Source organism: Osmerus eperlanus, chromosome 28, assembly GCF_963692335.1.
Source record: "Osmerus eperlanus chromosome 28, fOsmEpe2.1, whole genome shotgun sequence".
Lineage (NCBI taxonomy): Eukaryota > Metazoa > Chordata > Actinopteri > Osmeriformes > Osmeridae > Osmerus > Osmerus eperlanus.
In genome coordinates, this window is record NC_085045.1 from 4,716,386 (window position 1) to 4,737,805 (window position 21,420).

The window sequence follows — 21,420 nt, forward strand, 5'->3', positions numbered from 1 at the left end:
TGAACGGCTGCCTGACTTTGTTTTGAATGGATCCCCCTCGCCCCTCCTCAAAATGGACCCCTCTTGATCCCATCCCACCTCAGAGAGATACTGTCTAAATATAAATTGTAGTGTTGGAGGGGGTTCCCTATGACAAACACCAATTTTTTTCTGAAGCAGAAGCACCAGGCTACGAAGCTCCAGACTCCACAACCCGAGCGAAGCGAAGGACACAAACACACAAGGTGAAGAAGAGGACGCACCGCACACAGACACAGAGGTATTTCAGGGCACTTCAAACTGAGGGGGTTTCTGAATGACGTGCAGGGCTGCTGAGAAGGTTCTGCCGAGTAACAGCTAGGAACACATGTCTGCCAGGGTGGACGGTGGTCGTCTATCAGCAGAGATAGTGGAGCAGATAGTGGGCAGTGGGCAAGTGCCCCCCTCTGGGGTACTGAATGATGCCCAAATAAGGCATGAGGGGCTGCCATTTAAAGTTGGAGTAGATAACATGTGCTGGCCATTTGCTGAAGGAGACTCAGTTCATTGGGTGTCTGAATAGTGAGAACGGTAAGAGCATAAAGTTAAGTCACAGTTTCAGTAAGTGATTGTTATTTCTTTATATACATTTGCTGTTTGTATGTTTTTTTCATGTGCGAATGTATTGAATCCTCTTTATGAGTGTAAACTTGGTTTGGCAAATGTATCAGTCTGTGTTATGAATTGATTTTTGCAATTGATCAGTTTAATCTTTTTGTAAGCAAACCAAGTTGATACGTTCTAAACTGTCTTATCTGTCACATGGCACTTGTATGTGAATCGGATGGGATAGACTACAATACAGGACATCTAATAAGACGTAGGAAGTTATGAAAAGTTCGAGTTTTGAAAAACTGAATGACGAATTAAAGCGATGCAAGATTAATACCATTCTTTGAAAGAAGAACAGTACACTCACGTCATATAGACTACAGTTTGATTCTTAGAACTACCTCTGTTTACTCAGATGGAAGACCCAATCCAGTTGAAAGATGATGGTAACAAGCACTTCCTAGCGGGAGAGTTTGACCAGGCCATTGACTGCTACACTAAAGCCGTCAAGTCTTGCAAGGATGAGAAGGTGTTGGCTGTCATCTACAGAAACCGATCAGCCTGCTACCTGAAAAAGGTATAAACTCCTCAGCTCTTTGACGGAGCTTAAACATTCAGACATGCGACCCACCTAGTAACAACACACAGACGCCTTCACTACCCACTGTAATTTCATTGGGAGTCGTCATTGACTACTATAAAGGCCTCTGTGACTTTTTTTGTATAACACCCTTCTTTGTTTCATAGGAAAACTACACAAATGCGGCCACTGATGCATCCAAAGGTACCATTCAACAAACACAACATGTACATGCACTATAACAGCAGGAGGCTCATGATTCGCCATAACCCAGATACACATGTTCCCCTGGCCTCTCCAACAGCCATTGACGTTGATGCAGCCGACATCAAGGCCCTGTACCGGCGCTGTCAGGCACTGGAGAAGCTGGGGAAGCTGGACATGGCCTTCAAGGACGTACAGAGGTGTGCCACCATCGAGCCCAAGAACAAGACCTTCCTGGAGACCCTGCGTAGGCTGGGAGCTGAGATCCAAGCAAAGGTCTGCTGTTTCACATCACAGTTTAATAATAATACTATTATATTAGTTACTACAGTAGAAAAAGTAAAAGTAACTAGATCCAGTAAGATGCACTGAGACTGTGTGTCCTTGTCTCCACAGCTCAAGACAAGCTTCTCCACAGACTCACGAGTACAGAACATGTTTGACATTCTCCTTGATGAGGAAATGGAGAAGGATAAATTGGAAAAGGTTTGTATGACATCAGAGGAGAGAAATATCTTCGGTTGGCCTCATCAATAAGAAATGTAAAAAAAATGTAAGAAACTGTCATTTCTTCAGTGGGATCTTAACATCTCCTAGTTCAATCCTGATGCCGGAATCCTTGGTATGAACATTCTTTTATTTCCGTCTAGGCTGCCAACAACTTGATAGTTCTGGCCAGGGAGGATGCAGGCGCTGAGAGAATCTTCCAGAACAACGGAGTGCCGTTGCTAATGAATATGATGGAGACAGGCAAGCCAGAGATGGTCCTGGCTTCCATACGTACCCTGGCTGGGATGTGTACGGGGCACAAAGCACGGGTGAGGAACCCAACCTTCCCAAACTTCCAGCAGGGGGAGCCAAACACCAAGCAATCAGAGAAGTTATCAAGAGTAGAAAAGTATAGTAGTCTAACTAATCCTAAGAACTAAACAAATCTAAAAAATAAAACTATTCAAAATATCAAATTTATATAAAAATAAGAATATGAATGGCATTTGATGGGCGACGCTAACCTATATCACCCATTCATGGCATGATGCATCCATTAGTGCATTCCTTCATCCTATACCCACGTGTTACCATATATGATGTATGTCTCCACATCCTGTAACTCTGGGACGCGTTTGTGCTCCTCTACAGGCCATGGCCATCATTCACATGGTGGGAATTGACAAAATGTGCAGCGTTATGGCTGTTGACAATGAAGACCTTGCATTGGCAACGTGTGACTTGTTCCAGTGTATCAATGACTCCCTCACTGGTGGAGATAAAAGGATTTATGGAAAAGAGGAGGCACTGGTGCTTGGTAAGGCTGAGACATAAACCGTTTGGCAGCCAACTACCAGCTAGCTAACCACTAGAAGTATTTCCTGGTATTGTAGCCCTCACACTCTACCCTGCTATGTCTGCTTTTCTTTAGATGCTAGTAAGGACCTGAAGACCATCTTGCTGGCCTTGCTGGAAATGGTGGCTGGTAGGAAGGTGTCTGGACATGGCAGAGACCAAGCCCTAAACCTCCTCTGCAAGAATGTTCCTCGCAAGGACAAGAAAGATACCGACCACTCTAAAACCCTTTTCACTATTGACCATGGTGAGCATTGTTCCTTTACTGACCAGGCTAATACTGGGTGTAACTGGGTTAACCTGCTTCATTTTGTCAGATGTTTATCACCTAAACAGACAAATGATACAGTGTCTGTGCAGTGTAACGGTAAACTCGTTTAGGGTACCGTCACATAATGAGGGACAAGACACAAGATAATAATAATAGTTTATTTGTACCAATACCAATAAACAAATAGGGGTACGAAAGAGGAATGTTCAAAGTCGTGCATGAGTGGGTGAATGGATGCATCAGTAGATAAATTAATGAGAAAGTGAGAGCTAAAGAAATAGAATGGGGAACAGATTGAAAAAGAAGTCAAAGCGCATGTGTGCGGGAGAACCTCAAGATAGTGCCTACGAGCTAGTGTCTTTGGCTCTCGACGAAGGCGGTCGCATTTTTCTCTCCTCCCCTCCCTGACCTTCCCTGCTTGGCTCTGTCTTGTCTGTCTCAAGATACTCTCTCATCATCACTCTCCGAAACTAGAAGCATGGAATTAATTAGCTGGTCTCTCAATGCAATTGACACCATCTTCTCGAAGATGGTGTAGACAATAGGTGCAGACAATAAAGCGCTCAGGTTCTGCCCCTGCCCGTGCACTGGCAGGGCGAAGCCTGAAGGGGCACAGGTGGGCGTCACAGCAGTGTGTACAAAACACAATAGAAATGGGAACTTGAAGATGTGTGTGTGTGTGTGTGTGCCTCAGGTCTGAAGAAGATCCTAAAGGTGTGTGGCCAGATCCCGGACCTTCCAGACCAGCTGCCGATGACAGACAACACCCAGCTGATAGCCAGCGTGCTCCTCAACAAGCTGTACGACGACCTGCGCTGTGACCCCGAGAGAGACAACTACAGGGACATCTGTGACGAGTACATCAAGTGAGTCACATGGTAGATCTGTTGGCACTGGGCCTGTGTGTCAACTGTCCCGGTGCCAACATCTTATTTTCTCTGGGGTTATCTTTTATGAAGTTATATATGAAGCTACTAATACCCTTCTCTCTCTCTCTCTCTCTCTCTCTCTCTCTCTCTCTCTCACTTCACTCTTATTCCCTGTGCGCTCCTCTTCACAGGAGCAAGTTTGACCCCAAGGACATGGACAAGAACATCCATGCCATCAACGCCCTCTCCGGCCTGCTGCAGGGCCCCTTCGAGGTGGGCAACATCCTGGTGGGCCGGCAGGGCATCATGGAGATGATGGTGGCTCTCTGCGGCTCCGAGCGCGAGGTGGACCAGATGGTGGCTGTGGAGGCCCTCATCCACTCCTCCACCAAAATGAGCAAAGCCTCCTTCATCATTACCAACGGGGTGACGCTGCTCAAAGACATCTACAAGAAGACCAAGAATGAAAAGATCAAGATCCGTGCCCTGGTTGTGAGTTGGTCTGACGTTCGAGGGAGCCCATGTGTTTTTTTAGCCCACGTTTTGCAATCGCCCTTCCACAATGGCCGTACGATAACAGAGCCTCTACATTGAAAAGAAGCTGCAAGTAAGAGCTCATTTGGGGATAAGTGGTTGAACATGTCTGACCTTTCTCTCAGGGCTTGTGTAAACTGGGATCCGCCGGAGGAGATGATTACAGCATGCGGCAGTTTGCAGAGGGATCCACAGAAAAACTTGCTAAGCAATGCAGGAAGTGAGTGACCCATACGTAGTTTGTCATCAGCCAAGCAGACCACTTTACAGGGACTATCTAACTGTCTAATTTTCTAGATTATTGTGGTTGACAATATTAACTTTGTCAACCACAATAATCTAGAAAATTAGACAGTTAGATAAATAGTTAGATAGACAGTTAGAAAATCTGAACCAACAATATTAACTTTGTCAACCATAATAATCTAGAAACAATTATGGTCTGTAACTTATCAGTTTAATGCAGTCTGTGTAAACTAATACATACAGTATTAGTTAGACTGCTATACAAAGGAAACTTTTTTTTCCTCCAAAAATCAGGTGACCGCCAGTAAGTGTCAGAAAAGGAAGTGAGGACCACATTTCCTGTGTTACTGTAAGCTTTGTGCGTATTAACGTCTTCTTATCACGTCTTGTGTTTTAGGTGGCTGTGTAACCCCCTCATAGATGTGAGGACCAGGAAGTGGGCTATAGAAGGCCTGGCCTATCTGACCAGCGACGCTGACGTGAAAGACGACTTTGTTGACGATGAGGCTGCCATGAAAGCTATGTTTGAACTAGCCAAGGTAAAAGAGAGTGGAGGAACCCAGATGAACAACTGGGCAACTTCAGAGGCCCTTGGTGCTTGGGAGTAAACAGTGTCTTTTATCCCCCTTCTTCCTGTTTCAACAGTCTAAAGATAAGACCATCCTGTATTCTGTAGCTTGCACGCTAGTGAACTGTACCAACAGCTATGACAAGAAGGACATCCTTCCAGAGCTGGTTCAGCTGGCCCAGTTCTCCAAGCAGCATGTGCCTGAGCAGCACCCCAAGGTAGGCAGAAGAACAGGGGAGTCAGGTGGCTGAGCGGTGAGGGAATCGGGCTAGTAATCCGAAGGTTGCCAGTTCGATTCCCGGTCATGCCAACTGACGTTGTGTCCTTGGGCAAGGCACTTCACCCTACTTGCCTCGGGGGAATGTCCCTGTACTTACTGTAAGTCGCTCTGGATAAGAGCGTCTGCTAAATGACTAAATGTAAATGTAAGAACAGCTACTAGTCTCAGCACAGCCCGACAAGAGCCTCACGTTCACAGGACAAAGGGACGTAACAGTGAGAGCGGAACTGCAGTACGACTGTCTGTTGTGGTTTGTCCTCAGGACAAGAAGGACTTCATCGAGAAGAGAGTGAAGAGGATGCTGAAGGCCGGAGTCACCTCCGCTCTCACCGTCATGGTCAAAGCAGATAACTGTATCCTGACGGACCAGACCAAGGAAATGCTGGCCCGGTGAGTCCGGGGTACTCTGTGTGTAGGTAGTCAGGTAGTCAGGTGGCTGAGCAGTTAGGGATTCGGGCTAGTGATCTGAAGGTTACCGGTTCGATTCCCGGCTGTGCAAAATGACGTTGTGTCCTTGGGCAAGGCACTTCACCCTGCTTGCCTCGGGGGGAATGTCCCTGTACTTACTGTAAGTCGCTCTGGATAAGAGTGACTAAATGTAATGTGTCATGTGACCTTTGAGACACAGCTTCCCCAGGGTTCACATTACGTACCGTCCACCTGACAGCGCGCTATCTGTGTTCCATCAGGGTGTTCCTGTCTTTAGCAGCAGACCCTAGGGATCGTGGGACCATTGTGGCTCAAGGAGGTGGCAAGGTGCGACAGGATTAGGAATGACATCATACAGCATGTGTATATATTACGTCATGTTGCATTTGTGTCTATGTGTGTGTATTTGTGTGTACACGACGTGTGCACACGACGTGTGCATCCAGTCTGTATCTGTGTGTGTCTTTTGTTACCTCACTGTCTGATCCGTTGCTGTGTGACCCTCAGGCCCTGATCCCATTGGCTCTGGAGGGTACAGAATTAGGAAAGGTGAGGGCCAGCCACGCGCTGGCCAAGATTGCAGCTGTTACCAACCCAGAGATGGCATTCCCTGGAGAGAGGGTAGGAACTTTCTAGAACAAATCTTAATAATAAACCTACAGACACACACACACAGACACACACACAGACACACTTACACACACACACACTCACAAACACACACCTCTTCTTGTACGCTAAACTGCTAGCTGTATGGGAAGCTGCTGAGAAATGACTCGTGATTTGTTGATTTTCTTTTCTCTTCTCTCACCCTCACTCCCCCTCCCCCCTCTCTTTGACAGGTCTATGAAGTCATCCGTCCTCTTATAAACCTTTTAGGAACCGACAAAGATGGGCTGGAAAACTATGAGGCTCTGAGGAGTCTAACCAACCTGGCTGGTTACAGTGACAAGCTGAGGTTTGTGCTGTTAGTTTATTGGGCTACACCACCCTGTCTGAATAGTGTTTTGCACCTCCCTGCCACAGTAAATTCCGTGTTTGTATAACATACATGGCGAATAAACCGAATTCTGATTCTGTCTGAATAGTGTAACAGTATAGCTTCACAGACAATTTGATGTTGATCAAATGTATTTGCCTCATGGCAACACTGTAAACACTGATCCAGTTATCTAAAGCTATGCAAAGTTAGCACATGGTCAATTTTACACATTAGCATTACACATTTACTTGGCAGTATTAACTCTTTCCTCACACCCTCAGAGTGAAGATTCTAAAGGAGAAGGCTCTGCCTGAGATTGAGAACTACATGTTTGAAGATCATTATCAGATCAGAGTGGCTGCCACGGAGTGCATGTGTAACCTGGTGACATGCAAAGAGGTGAGAGCTTGCCACAACATTCTGTACAGAGTCAAAAGGAAGCTTGCCGAAGGCACGTGGTCCCTGGTTGGGAAGTACACACTTTAGCTCATTATAACATTGGCTTAATGGTGTGTGTGTGTGTGTGTGTGTGTGTGTGTTGCCGCAGGTTCAGGAGCGGTACCTGCAGGATGGAAACGATAAGCTGAAGCTCCTGGTGCTGCTGTGCAGTGAGGAGGATGACAAGCTGCAGAGAGCGGCTGCAGGGGCTCTGGCCATGCTCACTGCCTCCCAGAAGAAGCTGTGCACTAAGATGACCCTGGTGGTATGTACTCGACTCCTTCTCTCCCTGATACAGGGACAATAGGAAGCTGGGTCTGTGGAAGAAAGTTCTCTCCGTTTAGAAAAACTAAGATCACTTCATAAAAGATAACAGATACACTGTTAAGGAAGAATTCTAGTGGCACTGTGTAGATTTGAACAGTCAAGAGATGGCGGTTTCAATTCAATTTATTTAGCTTGTACATTAGCATAAGATTTAACAAAGTACTTTGTGATCAGTCTAACAAAGGAGGTGCTAGCCACAGATCGTTCGCAAGAGTGATGAAGAACAATCATAAACGCTACCTTATATAAACTTTAGATCAAATGGCATTCTATAAGGTCTATCCATCAATGTAACAAACTCTGTGATTGGCTAACTCAACTCAGTGACAGTTTGAAACAATACATCTCCATTCCATTTGTCCCACAGTTCTTTGATGTGGCATCTCTCCCCAAATCAGTAGATACTAAAGCCACAGAAGTTGATCAGTCAAATGGTCAACTGTCCTTTGTGTGGGCATCTTAAAACAAGTATTTAATTAACACCACCCATGCAACAGGAAGTGTCAGAGCAGCTTGATCAGTTCCCAGCTGTCTCTTCCTCCCCAGGTGACAAGAACTCTCCCAGGTCACCCAGACTTCCCGTCCCTAGACTTATGTATTACTTAATGTATTACAAATTTCCACTACATACTCAGGCAATGATAACATTATACACTCAGGGAGATGCATGACTCATCAGTACACAAAATAGGAACACATCTGAGGTAATCTGAGAATGAGTAATAGGATAGACTATGTGAACAAATACTAAAATAATGTTCTGATCTGATTCGCTGATTGTGGTTAACATGAGCACACAGGAAATCCTTGATTTCCCCCTTAGTTCTTCTTTGGTTTCAAACGTTTTTCTGTACTCTGAAAAATCAGTCTTGCATTCCATGACTTCTATCTGCTCAGAGAAGCTAGTCCTCACAGCCCCTTAGCTCAGTTCGCAAACAAATATCCTGTAGCGACATATGTGTCTCTATGTTGAGATCCACTCAAAAACACATGTTGAATGTGTGAATGTAGCATATGACTGACCTTGACTGCTTCTCTCCACAGACCACTCAGTGGCTAGAGGTCCTACAAAGGTTGTGTCTCCACGACAACCCAGAGATCCAGCACAGGGGCCTGGTGACCGTGTTCAACATGCTCAACTCGGACGACAACGAGCTGGCCAAGAAGCTGATCGAGTGTGAGATGCTGGAGATCCTCACAGTGATTGGCAAGCAGGAGGACAACCCCAAGAGGCAGCCTGTGATCGATATAGCACGCACCTGCCTGGTCAAGGCCATGGAGCTGGGTCTCATCAAGCCCTTCTCCAGCCCCTCTTAGAGCACTGCTCTTGTACCTCCTTTTTGATATCACAGACTGTAACTTATTGTCGTCGTCTCCCCCAATCTTAATGAATGCACTGAAAAATAAAGTAAATTGTTAAAACTCAAACTTTTGATTTTACTGGGGCACAGCAGATTTATACTGGGGCACGTGCCCCAGTAAAAAGGGTCTAATGACGCCCCTGGTTTATAGTGTGGTTTTAAGCTTGTACAGCTTATTGGTGTATAATTTAGGGATACTAACTATTTTGCAAAACAAATTGCTTTTTATAGTGTTATACTTAATCTGTAATCATTTATATTATTAAATTGGTTCGTACTGTGGTTTTAGGCTTAAGCCTACAGCTGGTTGATGATAATAATTACTTTGCAAAACAAATGCCTTTGTAGAGCTTAATTCTATGAAATGTACACTTCCCTAAAAGGACATGATGGTGCAAAAATGATGAGGTGGGATGAGGTGGAACATTAAACTCATAATAATTTACTTAAATCTTTATAATTACATTGCATGACAATAACTTGACATGCAATGCAACATGATTTAATAAATATTATCCTGAACCTCCCAGAGAGCGTGATTTACCCAGCATTGCTCAAAACAAGAATCCAACCTACCATTAGAAAGAAAGCGTAGTTTTTGAACTCTTTTCATAATTGTATTCTGTTGTGTGCGTCGCTCCCGGAATAGCGGTTCAGGCAGGAGGACTCAGTATGACTTTACGAATCCTTTATTTCCCACTATACAAAACACGATTGTACATTTGATTTGGCATTGTGGTTCTGCTCGCATCGGCTCCCTGCCGCATCCAACGAGACACCGTCTCGACCTCCGAGCAGAGACGCATTCCCCCTGAAACAGGAAACAGAAAACAGAACCAAGGGTGGAGGCCGGGGAGGCGGAGGCAGCAGGAAGACTGAACTCTAAATGTGCAGTTACAATGCACATTTACAATTTCACATCATAAACAACCGTTCACTTTCTTAACTATCTTGCATTAAATACAGATAAATACCAGAGCTAACGTTAGCAAGCCTGTTAACAATCTTCAGCTACCGATAGCGATAGCGACCTGGCTAACGGATACCTTGCTAACTAATTCAGACGATTTTTTTGTTAATCAATCATGGCATAATTACATAGTACACCCATTATTTCTCGGTAACTTAAAAAAAAAAAAAAGCAAAAAAAGCAAAGAAACTTACACTTATGAATACTTTTGATCCCAGTTTGGACCTCCTGACTGACTTGTTCCGCCATCTTATTATTATTTTTTCTCTGGCTTGGGTTCTGGCGCACAGAGTTATGGGTAATACCTGCCGCCATTAAGACAGCAAGACAACTCAGATGCTCTCTTGAAAAATGACCGTTATGTGACGTATTTCAAGGTATCTTACTAAAGCGGAAGGGAAGGTTTAAGACATTTCGAACAGTCCTTGCTCTCTTAATAGGGAGGAAGGAAGGAAGGAAGGGAGCATTTTAACCCTTGTGTTATCTTCGGGTCATTCTGACCCATCAGTCATTGTGACCCACCGTCGTATTGCGACAGATTTACCGCATACAAAGACAAAGTGAAGCATTTTCTTTTAACCGTTGGGCTGTCTCAGACCCCCCACATTGCAAAGGTTAAAAGAAAATTATTTTAATTTGTTTTTGTATTGGGTAAAATTGGGTAAACACAACGATGGTTCGTTATGAACCTTTGGGTCATGTGACCCGAAGGCAGCACGAGGGTTAAGGGTATTCGAACACACCCTATGTCACACCATAAGCGATGCATATGCCGGGAACCCATTATATACCCCGCCCTATCAGGAGGGAGTGCCCTGCGCATAAAATGACAGAAGAAGTTTTGCCAACTGCATTGTACCTGTTCTTGGAAATCTGGTAAGTACTGTGTTAAACGTGCGCACGATTTAACTAAAACGAGGAAACGAATTATTAAAACTTTACCAACTAACATTTGAAAGATCTTCATTGTGCCCAGAGGACACTCAAACATTGTGTTTAAAAAAAACAGTTTTCCTGGATTCTTCATATAGATATTTTAACGATGGCACTTCCTGTGGAGGACGAGGAGAGGAACAGTCAGGGCAGGTAGGACTATACGTCATTTTGTCTACTTAAAACGTCCAAAAACCATATTAATCATCGTTTACATTTAGTCATTTTAGCAGACAATGCAGTTTACAATGCTTCCTTTTCTGTCTCTGTCTTTGACAGCATTGCTCAGGGGTCATCTAAAGACAGCCATGTGACCAGGGATGTAAGCCCTGTAGTTTATAGTTACAAGATGGCAGAGCAAGTGGGAGATAAGATTTGTGGAAATGCAGTGGAAGAAAGTACTTTGGGAATGGAAGTTGAGGATAGGAGTGCCAAGGATGGAGAAGGCAGAGGCCTGTCTATAGGGGAGGAGGAGGAGAATGGGAATCCAGAAAGGGAAGAGGGGACAGCAGAAGAGGTAGTCAGTCAGCTTAAAAGTACAGGGAGAAGAAAGATGGAGGATGGTGGTGCTGAGGTGGCAGGGTCTACAAAGGGGGAACAGGACAGCGCTAAGAGTGTTGAGGAGAAAGGAAAGGATGAAGAGGTTTCCCAGGAGGAGAAGAAGAAGAAGGCTTTGCCCAAGAGAAAGCGCAGAAGGAGACCCAGACGACAGGCTGAGGCCCAGCATGGAGCCGTGATGAACTCGGGAGTCTGCTGTTGGAACATCAACATGGAAACACTGCAAAAAATTCTTGAAAAAGTGGCCTTGTTATGTGAGTTATGGATTCCATAGTTACAAGTGGCATATCTATATTTTATATGTGGATTTCCCTTTGAAATATTTTGTTTCTTTGCAGTGTTTGTGTTCGCCATCTGCATGCCGATAACTGAGTGTAAGCCAGTCATGGATGGTAAGTATCTTTTTTTTTGGTTGTGGCCAGAATCAACCTTGAAATGATTGAAAACATGTTTTCTCCTTTTGTGCTTGTATTTCAAAGTCTTTTTGCATTCTGATTTCTGCAGAGACCATGTTGAATGTGCGAATGTGTGCTGTCTACAATGACCCCAGCTGCCCTGCTCTGACTGCCATATATTGGATCAATGGCACAAAGGACATTCAGCTCTGGAAGAAAGACATGCCAACGTGCAAAGACCTGGAGCCTTGTGTGCCTTGCAGGGATGATGGGCGGGTCATCGTTCGTTTTGATGAAGTGTGCAAAATGATCGACATGGAAGGATGTGGGCATCGCATTGACTATGAAGTGACAGGTACTGTTTGGATTTTGAAAAAGGTTCTCATGCAGTATATGCAGTGTATTACTTTATAATGTGTTCATGAGGGAATTTTCCTTATTTAGTGTGTCCACGATTCGGGAATTTGCAAGACGTTCAAGATCAGATTTGTAAGTACTTGTGTAATCATACATTAATACCTATAAATTGCACCGATTTCCATTGCACCTAAATAAATATTAATGTATTGAAATCAGTCTTGATTAAAATGACCTGCTTTCTCTCACCACACAGCTCGCAGTCATGCTACAACCACTCCACCACCTGACAAGAACACCAAGGTTTGGGGTAAGTAAGATTCACTTGTGCCCTCTAGCTCAGCTGTTTGCATTATACAGTTTTGTTTTTAAAATACAATTGTGGGCACTTTTAGTTCTGAAGTCCTGACTGCATCTGTGCTCTTGTTCAACAGAGCGGTCTTTATTAGCTTTCTTTCCCATAATGTTATTTTGCTTCTTATTTTAGCTTCTTATCAAGCTTCTTATTTACAATTTTCCAACATGTGTTTTGTTTAGTCACCACAGTTTTTTTCCTTTCGTGCTTGTATTTCAAAGTATTTTTGCATTCTGATTTCTGCAGAGACCATGTTGAATGTGCGAATGTGTGCTGTCTACAATGACCCCAGCTGCCCTGCTCTGACTGCCATATATTGGATCAATGGCACAAAGGACATTCAGCTCTGGAAGAAAGACATGCCAACGTGCAAAGACCTGGAGCCTTGTGTGCCTTGCAGGGATGATGGGCGGGTCATCGTTCGTTTTGATGAAGTGTGCAAAAAGATCGACATGGAAGGATGTGGGCATCGCGTTGACTGTGAAGTGACAGGTACTGTTTGGATTTTGAAAAAGGTTCTCATGCAGTATATGCAGTGTATTACTTTATAATGTGTTCATGAGGGAATTTTCCTTATTTAGTGTGTCCACGATTCGGGAATTTGCAAGACGTTCAAGATCAGATTTGTAAGTACTTGTGTAATCATACATTAATACCTATAAATTGCACCGATTTCCATTGCACCTAAATAAATATTAATGTATTGAAATCAGTCTTGATTAAAATGACCTGCTTTCTCTCACCACACAGCTCGCAGTCATGCTACAACCACTCCACCACCTGACAAGAACACCAAGGTTTGGGGTAAGTAAGATTCACTTGTGCCCTCTAGCTCAGCTGTTTGCATTATACAGTTTTGTTTTTAAAATACAATTGTGGGCACTTTTAGTTCTGAAGTCCTGACTGCATCTGTGCTCTTGTTCAACAGAGCGGTCTTTATTAGCTTTCTTTCCCATAATGTTATTTTGCTTCTTATTTTAGCTTCTTATCAAGCTTCTTATTTACAGTTTTCCAACATGTGTTTTGTTTAGTCCCCACAGTTGTAGGTGTCCTTGGTGTTGCAATCCTTGGTGCTGCGATTTACTGGTTTGTGAAGAGGTGTGTGTTTTTTCAATGTTTAGTGTTTTCAAACATGCATGAGTATGATATTTGCATTTTTCGTTAAGACTTATATATGATATATCTGTTGTTGCAGACGAAACCCGAAAGGGAAGGCTCAAAATAAGGAAGAACCATATTGATCAGGTCTCGTAAGATTACCCCCCCCCCCCCCCCCCCATTGGTGGATATATATCATGTTATGATGAGGATGGGAAGAACAGCAAATACCCTCTCCCGCAGGAGAACCTGGGACACTGAATGTCTCATGTCACCTCATCTTTGGACTCATCCATGAAAAGAAAATACTTGGAAGAGAGTTTCTTATTCAAATTCTAATTTTTTATGCAACATACACACATATAGCAGTAGAAGAAAGGGGATTTCCTATGTGTATGTTAATCACAATCGGTAGATCAGCTATAACCTTATAATCAATACTGGTCTTTTTATGACGAGGTGTTTGTTAGATGCTTTCTCCAATCTGAAGATTGCTAATACTTATTGTCGAACGCCCCTGAAGGAGCATTCGTTTTGATGGACTTTGGAGAAACAATTAAAAAAAAAAAAAAGAATAATGCTTAATAATGAAAAGTGTGCATTTTGGCAAATGTGTTTGACTTTGTGCATACGTATATCCAAGTTGTGCATTAAAAAGTTGTAGATGCTTGCATACATATATAAAGGTTTTGCAATTTTAAGTTTGGTGTTTTTAAGAGGAGTTTTGACCTCTAAACATACGCATGTGTTTTATTAGAAAGAATGTGCATTGGCAAATGGTTTTTAAGAAAGTGCTTGCATAATATTTTAAAGAGTGTTAAGAAATAGCTGGAAAATGTTTTAGAACCTTTTTTACCTTTTTTGAAAAAAAAAAAACTTTGTAGATGTGCATCTTAAAATAGATATGTAGTATTGCTAATGTGTAAAAGTTTAAGACAGTGTTTCAGTATGATAAATGCAGAGGATGTGGTTAGGAAATGCTTGAATAGATGGAACCACATTTAACTTTTATTTATTTTTCTGACCAGTCTATTTTAAGACATGCAGCACATTTCGCTGTTGCTACTCTTTCCAAATTATGCTTTAAGGGAAAATATGTGTGATTAGCAGCTAATAATTAGTGAGAAAATATTTAGCATATAACAGGACTATATCTTACGGCAAAGAGTCTATTATTTGTATGAGTGTGTGCGTGTGCGTGTGTGTGTGTGGGGGGGGGGGGGGGGGGGGGGAGGGGGAAGGACACGACAGATCCGTGACACTTTCTCACGGTGACTTTTTCTCACGGACTCAGTCGGTGATGCGCAGTCTCTGAGAAGGAAAGCGCATGGACAGTAGCAGCTGCAGCAAGAGGACGCGATTCAGCGGTTTTTTCAACATTTATGTAAGTTTCAAAATCTTTTTGTTTGCCTGCATGCCTTGAAATGTTATTAGTATAGTTTTATCGATTTATTTTTTGTCATAAATGGCAGCAGATCACTCAGTAACATTAACGTTAAGCTAGCTAGCTAGTAAAGTTAAGCATCAGTTGATGTTGTTAGCTAATGTTAGTTGACAGGTCACGGTCACTAACATTACCACTAACACAATTAGTTAGCTAGCTACCGTTAGAAGATTTTCCTCAATGAGCCTAACGTTATACTGTACAGACATTTTGGCGTTCTTTAAAAACAAAACCTAAAAATCCTCAACCCAAAATTTGTATTTTTCAAAAACACTTTTGGCGGACTTTTTTTTAACGAACATTTGAAACGGTTCTATTGTAAACTGGGTGGCTTCATATTTGCTCCTTTTCCCATCTTAAACTAACTTTAGTTAACAGACCTTTTTCTTCTTTTTTTAGCTAAGGAACATTTCAAAATGTTCCTTTGTCAACTTTGTGGTCATGACTGTGACACAAAATTTGCATTTGTTCGGCATATGAAAATTCACAGAAATGTCCCTAACCTATCCTTTAGATGTGCCCTACCTAATTGTAAGCGTACATTCAGAAACATAACTGTTTTCAAAACTCATGTATATAGAGATCACCCAGATAAAAATAAGAGGCCATCTGGTAACGTTAATGCTACAAGTCATTTTGTCGGCCATGAAACAATACTGTCTTGTCATGTGGATTTTTGCACCGTCAAGTGTGACAATATTTCAAATTTGTTCTCTCATTTAAAGAGCCATATTAGAGAAGGCAAGTCAGTTTCTTGTCCACATACAAACTGTGATAAAATATTCTCTGTGGTGTCTACATTTTCATCACATTTGTCAAGGATGCACAAAAAAAGTACAGTAGGAGGTGTTGCAAGCCATCTGACTTCAGAAACAGGAGCAAATATTCAGATGGAGTGTGTCAGTGAGAAGCTCGAAGGCTTGAGTGAACAGACAGAAGTCATGGGTAGGCAGGCAGACATGTTGGCTGGCAAGGATAATGATGACACAGAGGGGGAGCATTCAGAGGTTTTTCTTGAACATGTAGATGAGTCCATCTTCTTGAACAGTTTGGCATTGTTTTATCTTAAACTGCAGGCAAAGCTGTTATTACCATCTTCAGTAATACAGTGCATTATTGAGGATTTCCAGGGCATACATGATATCAGCCAATCTAATGTATTCCATAAGCTTGTGTAACAGACGTGGTCTTGCAAGCTCCGTCAGAGGTATCGGGCAAATCGTCCCGCACTGGGTTCGAACTTACCACCTCTGGCTTCCCAAGCGCCACCACTACCAACTACGCCAACGAAAAGCTAGCTATTCATTGATGCGGGTGGCCTGTTACATACCTGAGGAGTGAGTTTCACCGATACACATCAGCTACATTTGCAGAGAAGCTGGTTGCCCGGGGAATCTCAAAGGGGGATATTAACAACATTTTAGATATCCTCAAATCCGAAGACCTATTCCGGGAATGCAACTCTGGTACATTAAAAACTGATAAAAGAAGAAAAACAGTTTTCAAAAATCAGTTCAGATATGTTGAACCAGTTCCTCTCTGTCTGGGTCAGAATGAGTCAGGAAAAGAATGCTTTGCCCAGTATGTGCCTGTGAAAGAGACACTCAAGTCACTTTTCCAGTGTGAATCAGTCAGGCAACAGGTTTATTCACATAAGGAGCAGGTGTGTTCCTCAGCTCAGCCGAAAGATACACTGGAGGATGTGTGGGATGGTACCAATGTGACAGAGCATGCATTATTTAAATCCGATGCTAACTCCTTGGGCCTCATACTATATCAGGATGCCTTTGAGGTTGCAAATCCACTAGGCTCGGGGAAAAAGAAGCATAAGATACTTGCTGTTTACTTTACACTGGCCGATATTGCTCCCCACAACCGGTCAAGTATGGATCAAATGCAGCTGGTTTTATTATGTAGAGAGCAGGATTTTAAGTACTTTGGCCAAGACAAAGTATGTAGCTCACTTGTAACAGATCTAAAAGATCTAGAGGAAAATGGTGTGGCTAAATCGTCTGGCCTAACTCAGAGAAAATCGGAAAGCAGAATGGGCCTAGAAAGTTGTAAGTCAGTGCATCTCTTATTTAGATAGCCACATCAATAAAAAACAGGGTTTTCTGCAGTGCATTATAGTAAAGGCTGTCATGACCTAACAAACCATGGGCTATAGGGGAAAATACACTGACGGAAAGTCATCAGGGTTTGTATTTGTTGGGTAAAGCCACAATGCCATAGATAAAACTAATATTTTGTTTAGCCATACGTATGAAGACATAGAATCAAATCGTGTGGATATGTAAATAAATTCAGATCAAATTAATTTATGTACAGTGAAATCATATTGTTGCCATTTCTATTAACTATTAATATTTTTTTTCAGGTCCAACTTTGCTGACTGATCAGCGCTGGTTTGTGAGCGTGGAGGGCCAGGTTGTCAGTGAGGGAGTGTCCTTTGTGCTGGGGCTTGCTGTTCTGATGTCAACGTACTACAACTTTAACCTGCAATACCAGGACAATGCTGCATGCTCATTGGAGTTCATTCAGAGGTAGGAGATTTCCCACACATTACACACCTGGATTGACTTTTTATTGATTAAGTGCTCCAAGATTAGAATTTCAGTAGCTAAAGCTGCTGATGTACTACAAGCATATACATTTACTAAAATGTAAAAAATAAATAAAAATACTTAGGGGTTTGACATCTTTTCGCGACACTAAATCTGGATTGGGTGAAACCAGACCAAAACCATAGGTCTGCTTGTGCGCAGCTCATTTGGTGTACAATGTGCAGCACACAATAGGCTGCTTTACCGTAAGTACCTATCGTCACCCGTCATGCTGTAGCGGCAGCCCTGTAACTATATGCACAACCAGAGCAACGTCATAGGAAGTCTCTGAACAGATTCACGTCCACTTTTAGGGGAAAACAATCCCGCAGACGACAACAGCGTAACGACAGAGGAAATGTAAATCACTCCAAACTTTTACTTTAAACAAACCGTTTTGAATTAATAACTATGCTGAAAGGTTGCTGAGTAGTTTGTTGCACCAACAACACATCCAAAAACTCTGGTCTTCGATTTGTCCTCTTGCCATGTCCTAAAGTAGATCCTGATAGATTTGGCTTTGGCTCCAGGCTATAGACCGGACCGGCTCCAGGCTATAGACTAGACAGGCTCCAGGCTATAGGCCAGACCAGCGGCGTTCAAACTTAGTTTATTAAGGTATCGTGCTCAGGTTCAGGCAAGGTCACAATATAAACATTAGACGTGTATAAAACAAACCATCTGTTTAACAAGAAATAAATCCACACACATTTGTCAAAATTGCGTCAAATTGCATTGACTTCTATGGGACCGTCTGTTTTCTATCCCCCAAAAGGGGGCGCGGCATTGAGTTTTAGCGAAGTACCCGTATGTGCCGGTTGTGCGTATACCGTCAAGCAGCATTGTTACATTTTGTGACATTTCAAAATAAAATAATATTTTTCCTCATTAAAGTTTTCTAAAATAATACTATAAAAACACAGCTCTTATGTTCATGAAATGTTCTCCACAAATACAGGATGAAAAAAGTCAACTTATAATAAAATAATTGTATTAAGCTTTAAAATATTTTTTTCCTTTGGAATGTGTAGTTATACATTGGTATAAATAATATACCGTTTTTAAACTTGTTTAGTAGCTGAATACTACTTACTATAATACTAAAAAAAATACAAATTAAGCTGTAGCTCCTTTAACACTGAAAGTCTATATGTTCTCCTACAAAATTAACCGTTTCTTCACTAACCTAAAGCATTTGTGTTGTTATGTTGTCATTTAGAATCTGCATGGGGATTAATCCTGAGAGAGGATCAAAGGCATACAGTGGACAGCAGAAAAACTGGAAAGATGGTCCAGAAGAAACCATCAACAGTGAACCCGCATGTCTGCACCCTAATCAGGAAGCTCAACGACTTCAAGTGGGACTTTGTTTGATCTTTTCTCATTGTTTTAACCCTTTGACGCGTACGAACACACCGGTGTGTTGAGTCCTGGCTGGTCCCTGGAGCGTACCAACACACCGGTGTGTTGGAACGCGTCCTTTAGAATGTCCAGTTTAGCTTATTACGTAACAATAAACTCTTCAGCATTAGCCTACGCGTATGTTATAAACATGAATCTCAATTTACTGTATATTTTGAGAAAGTTTACCTTTATTATCCATAAGAAAACGTTCAAACAATTTAGTTTAGCTAATGTTAGCTGACAGCTAACCAAAAATAACTCATGCTTTACTCACGCCACCTAGTAAACCATAATATTATCCGTTTTCCTTGACTTGGCTATCGCTTTCAAAAGATTTTACTATTGTACAACCAACCAGAGATCAAAATAATAGATATACGTTCACAAATATGCATCTAAAACATCTGACATTCGTCTGTCTTTCGTCTCGTTTTGAGCTACTAGAGGCCATCTTTGATTTTTTTGTCTTCCGGCAACAAATATGACCCTTGATGATGTACCCCTTGACCCCGTACACCTCAGTATTTTCTCGTGAGAAGAGTAGGTCATCTCGTTGACCATTTGACACCCACAATGCAGAGTACTGATCAAAACAAAAAACATGGCAGCCTACATTATCGTCATTAGCCAAGTTAGCTTCTCGAAAAGCTACACTACGATAATATATCATATCAATTCACTGTGGATTCACCTGTGTGAATATTTAAAAATCGGAACAGTAATGACAGTACTAAGTTATTTTAATAAATATTTTAATAAGTTAAAAAGCCCACACCAACACGTTTCTTAATTTTTAACACGTATCCTTTTACTCATTTCAGGTAGCTAATTACATGTCCAGGAAAGGGTACAATCTCGTCATTGTCACGTTACATATCAATGAATATCATTAGCACACAGCTATAAAAAATATCACATCAAAATTATTTAAAACCTTGACACTGTGTAGGGGTAGGCAAAGCTTCCGTCAACATATCGGCAAAAAGGTACAGCATGTTTGAGTTGTGTGATGTACTGGCTATGTTTAGGACATGATCCTTTACACAGGATCCACTATGGACATCCAGGATCATGAAGGGCTTGGGATTTCTGGATCTGTTGTCATGACAAGTCAACTGGTATTTATTGTCATCATATACTTACAGTACACAATGAAACAAAACAACGTTCTTCCAGGACCTAGACATAACCTAGACAACTACAACAACTGTGTGGAATTAGGTCAATAAAATTGGTCCAATAAGACAAGATGAAATTTGTGACAAATGCCTCAAAACACCAAGAAGTGGGGATACTGTGAATGTAAACAAGTAAGCTAGTGCAAGGGAAACTGAATGTAAACATAACATACTAATACCATAATACATGGACATCAGTTATTGAGGTAGCAGCAATATGCAAAAATATTGAGTTTGATGATGTACAGGAGCGTGTGGGGTGCATGGGTTTGTCCACAATGCGTGTGGGTTTGGGGATGCAGCATTTGGTATAGATGTTTGTGAGGGAGGGCAGAGAGATCCTGACTATCTTCTCAGCTGTCCTCACTGTCCTCTGCAGGCCGTGATGCAGCTCCTTGGGATGCTCTCTACAGTCCCTCTATGCAATGTGGTGAGGGTGTGGGATGGGAGATGGGCTTTCAGCCTTTGCAAAAAAATAAACATGCTGCTGGTACATCAAGGAATTAGGTGTTTGACGGTCTTGTTGATGTTCAGCAAGGAATGGTCACTTTGTGCTGACCGTACTTGCTCGACACCTGAGAGAAGGCCATGTACTATACATGGACAATTTGTACAGCAGTGCTGTCATGTTCTGTTTCTTGGAACGGGACCTGTGCGGGCCAACATTCACCTGTAAAATTATAGGGAGATGTTCAAGATATAGAAAACGGTCAACAGCAGGCAATCAAGTGGTATGACAAGTGGTGCGTTTCATTACCCTATGAAACATTACAGTCATACATTGCCGTCTTGTCATTTCAATAGGTTGTTAAATTGAATAAGCATAAAGTCTGGTTTATTCTACATGTCGTCCATCAACTAGCCCTAGCCCAGATTTTCCAAACAAATTACACTTGCCTCTCATTTTTGCTTGAACTGTGGCCTGACAATAAATGAGGAATACATTTTCTATCAACACGGAAATTAATGACAGTAGATGGTAGCAAGAGATCACAAAACATAGCCATCAATATAGAATGGATGTCTGAATTATTGTGTTTGCTTTAATTTGACTAAACATGGCAAGTTAGTAATCGCTAGTTACCTGAATAATACCCTTTACTATGAGCTAGCTAGCAAAAA

At 42.2% G+C, this 21,420-nt stretch overlaps 2 protein-coding genes and 2 long non-coding RNA genes across 7 annotated transcripts; 3 read left to right on the plus strand and 1 right to left on the minus strand.

The window, feature by feature from the left end:
- The first annotated feature begins 105 nt into the window (after positions 1-105).
- On the plus strand, positions 106-8,959 carry unc45b (unc-45 myosin chaperone B). 2 transcript variants are annotated; one of them, XM_062454117.1, is made up of 20 exons: positions 106-259; positions 986-1,147; positions 1,318-1,354; positions 1,455-1,630; positions 1,751-1,840; positions 2,005-2,172; positions 2,495-2,660; positions 2,775-2,945; positions 3,664-3,835; positions 4,030-4,330; positions 4,498-4,592; positions 5,016-5,157; positions 5,264-5,404; positions 5,729-5,856; positions 6,156-6,222; positions 6,403-6,516; positions 6,738-6,853; positions 7,159-7,276; positions 7,425-7,580; positions 8,687-8,959. In XM_062454117.1, exons 2-20 carry the CDS (start codon positions 986-988, stop codon positions 8,957-8,959), a joined length of 2,793 nt encoding a protein of 930 aa, XP_062310101.1. In that variant the 5' UTR covers positions 106-259. The 2 variants fall into 2 exon arrangements, with proteins under 2 accessions (XP_062310101.1, XP_062310102.1); XM_062454118.1 differs by lacking the exon at positions 106-259 and adding an exon at positions 484-579.
- On the minus strand, positions 7,432-10,227 carry LOC134014934 (uncharacterized). 2 transcript variants are annotated; one of them, XR_009929044.1, is made up of 4 exons: positions 10,168-10,219; positions 9,580-9,814; positions 8,666-9,038; positions 7,432-7,632 (listed from the first exon to the last, which is right to left on the minus strand). It is a non-coding gene; the product is annotated as an uncharacterized LOC134014934 (long non-coding RNA). The 2 variants fall into 2 exon arrangements; XR_009929043.1 differs by having other exon boundaries at positions 7,434-7,632; positions 9,580-10,227.
- A 543-nt stretch (positions 10,228-10,770) lies between these two features.
- On the plus strand, positions 10,771-14,472 carry LOC134015110 (uncharacterized). Of its 2 annotated transcripts, XM_062454451.1 has the most exons (12): positions 10,771-10,849; positions 11,005-11,059; positions 11,186-11,718; positions 11,803-11,856; positions 11,969-12,214; positions 12,304-12,348; positions 12,473-12,526; positions 12,818-13,063; positions 13,153-13,197; positions 13,322-13,375; positions 13,603-13,669; positions 13,767-14,472. In XM_062454451.1, the coding sequence occupies exons 2-12, from the start codon at positions 11,016-11,018 to the stop codon at positions 13,810-13,812; spliced, it is 1,434 nt and encodes a 477-aa protein (XP_062310435.1). In that variant the 5' UTR covers positions 10,771-10,849; positions 11,005-11,015; the 3' UTR covers positions 13,813-14,472. The 2 variants fall into 2 exon arrangements, with proteins under 2 accessions (XP_062310435.1, XP_062310434.1); XM_062454450.1 differs by having other exon boundaries at positions 10,829-11,059.
- A 177-nt stretch (positions 14,473-14,649) lies between these two features.
- Positions 14,650-20,297, plus strand: LOC134015121 (uncharacterized). The gene is made up of 3 exons (XR_009929065.1): positions 14,650-15,053; positions 17,491-17,656; positions 18,936-20,297. It is a non-coding gene; the product is annotated as an uncharacterized LOC134015121 (long non-coding RNA).
- Positions 20,298-21,420: the final 1,123 nt, after the last annotated feature.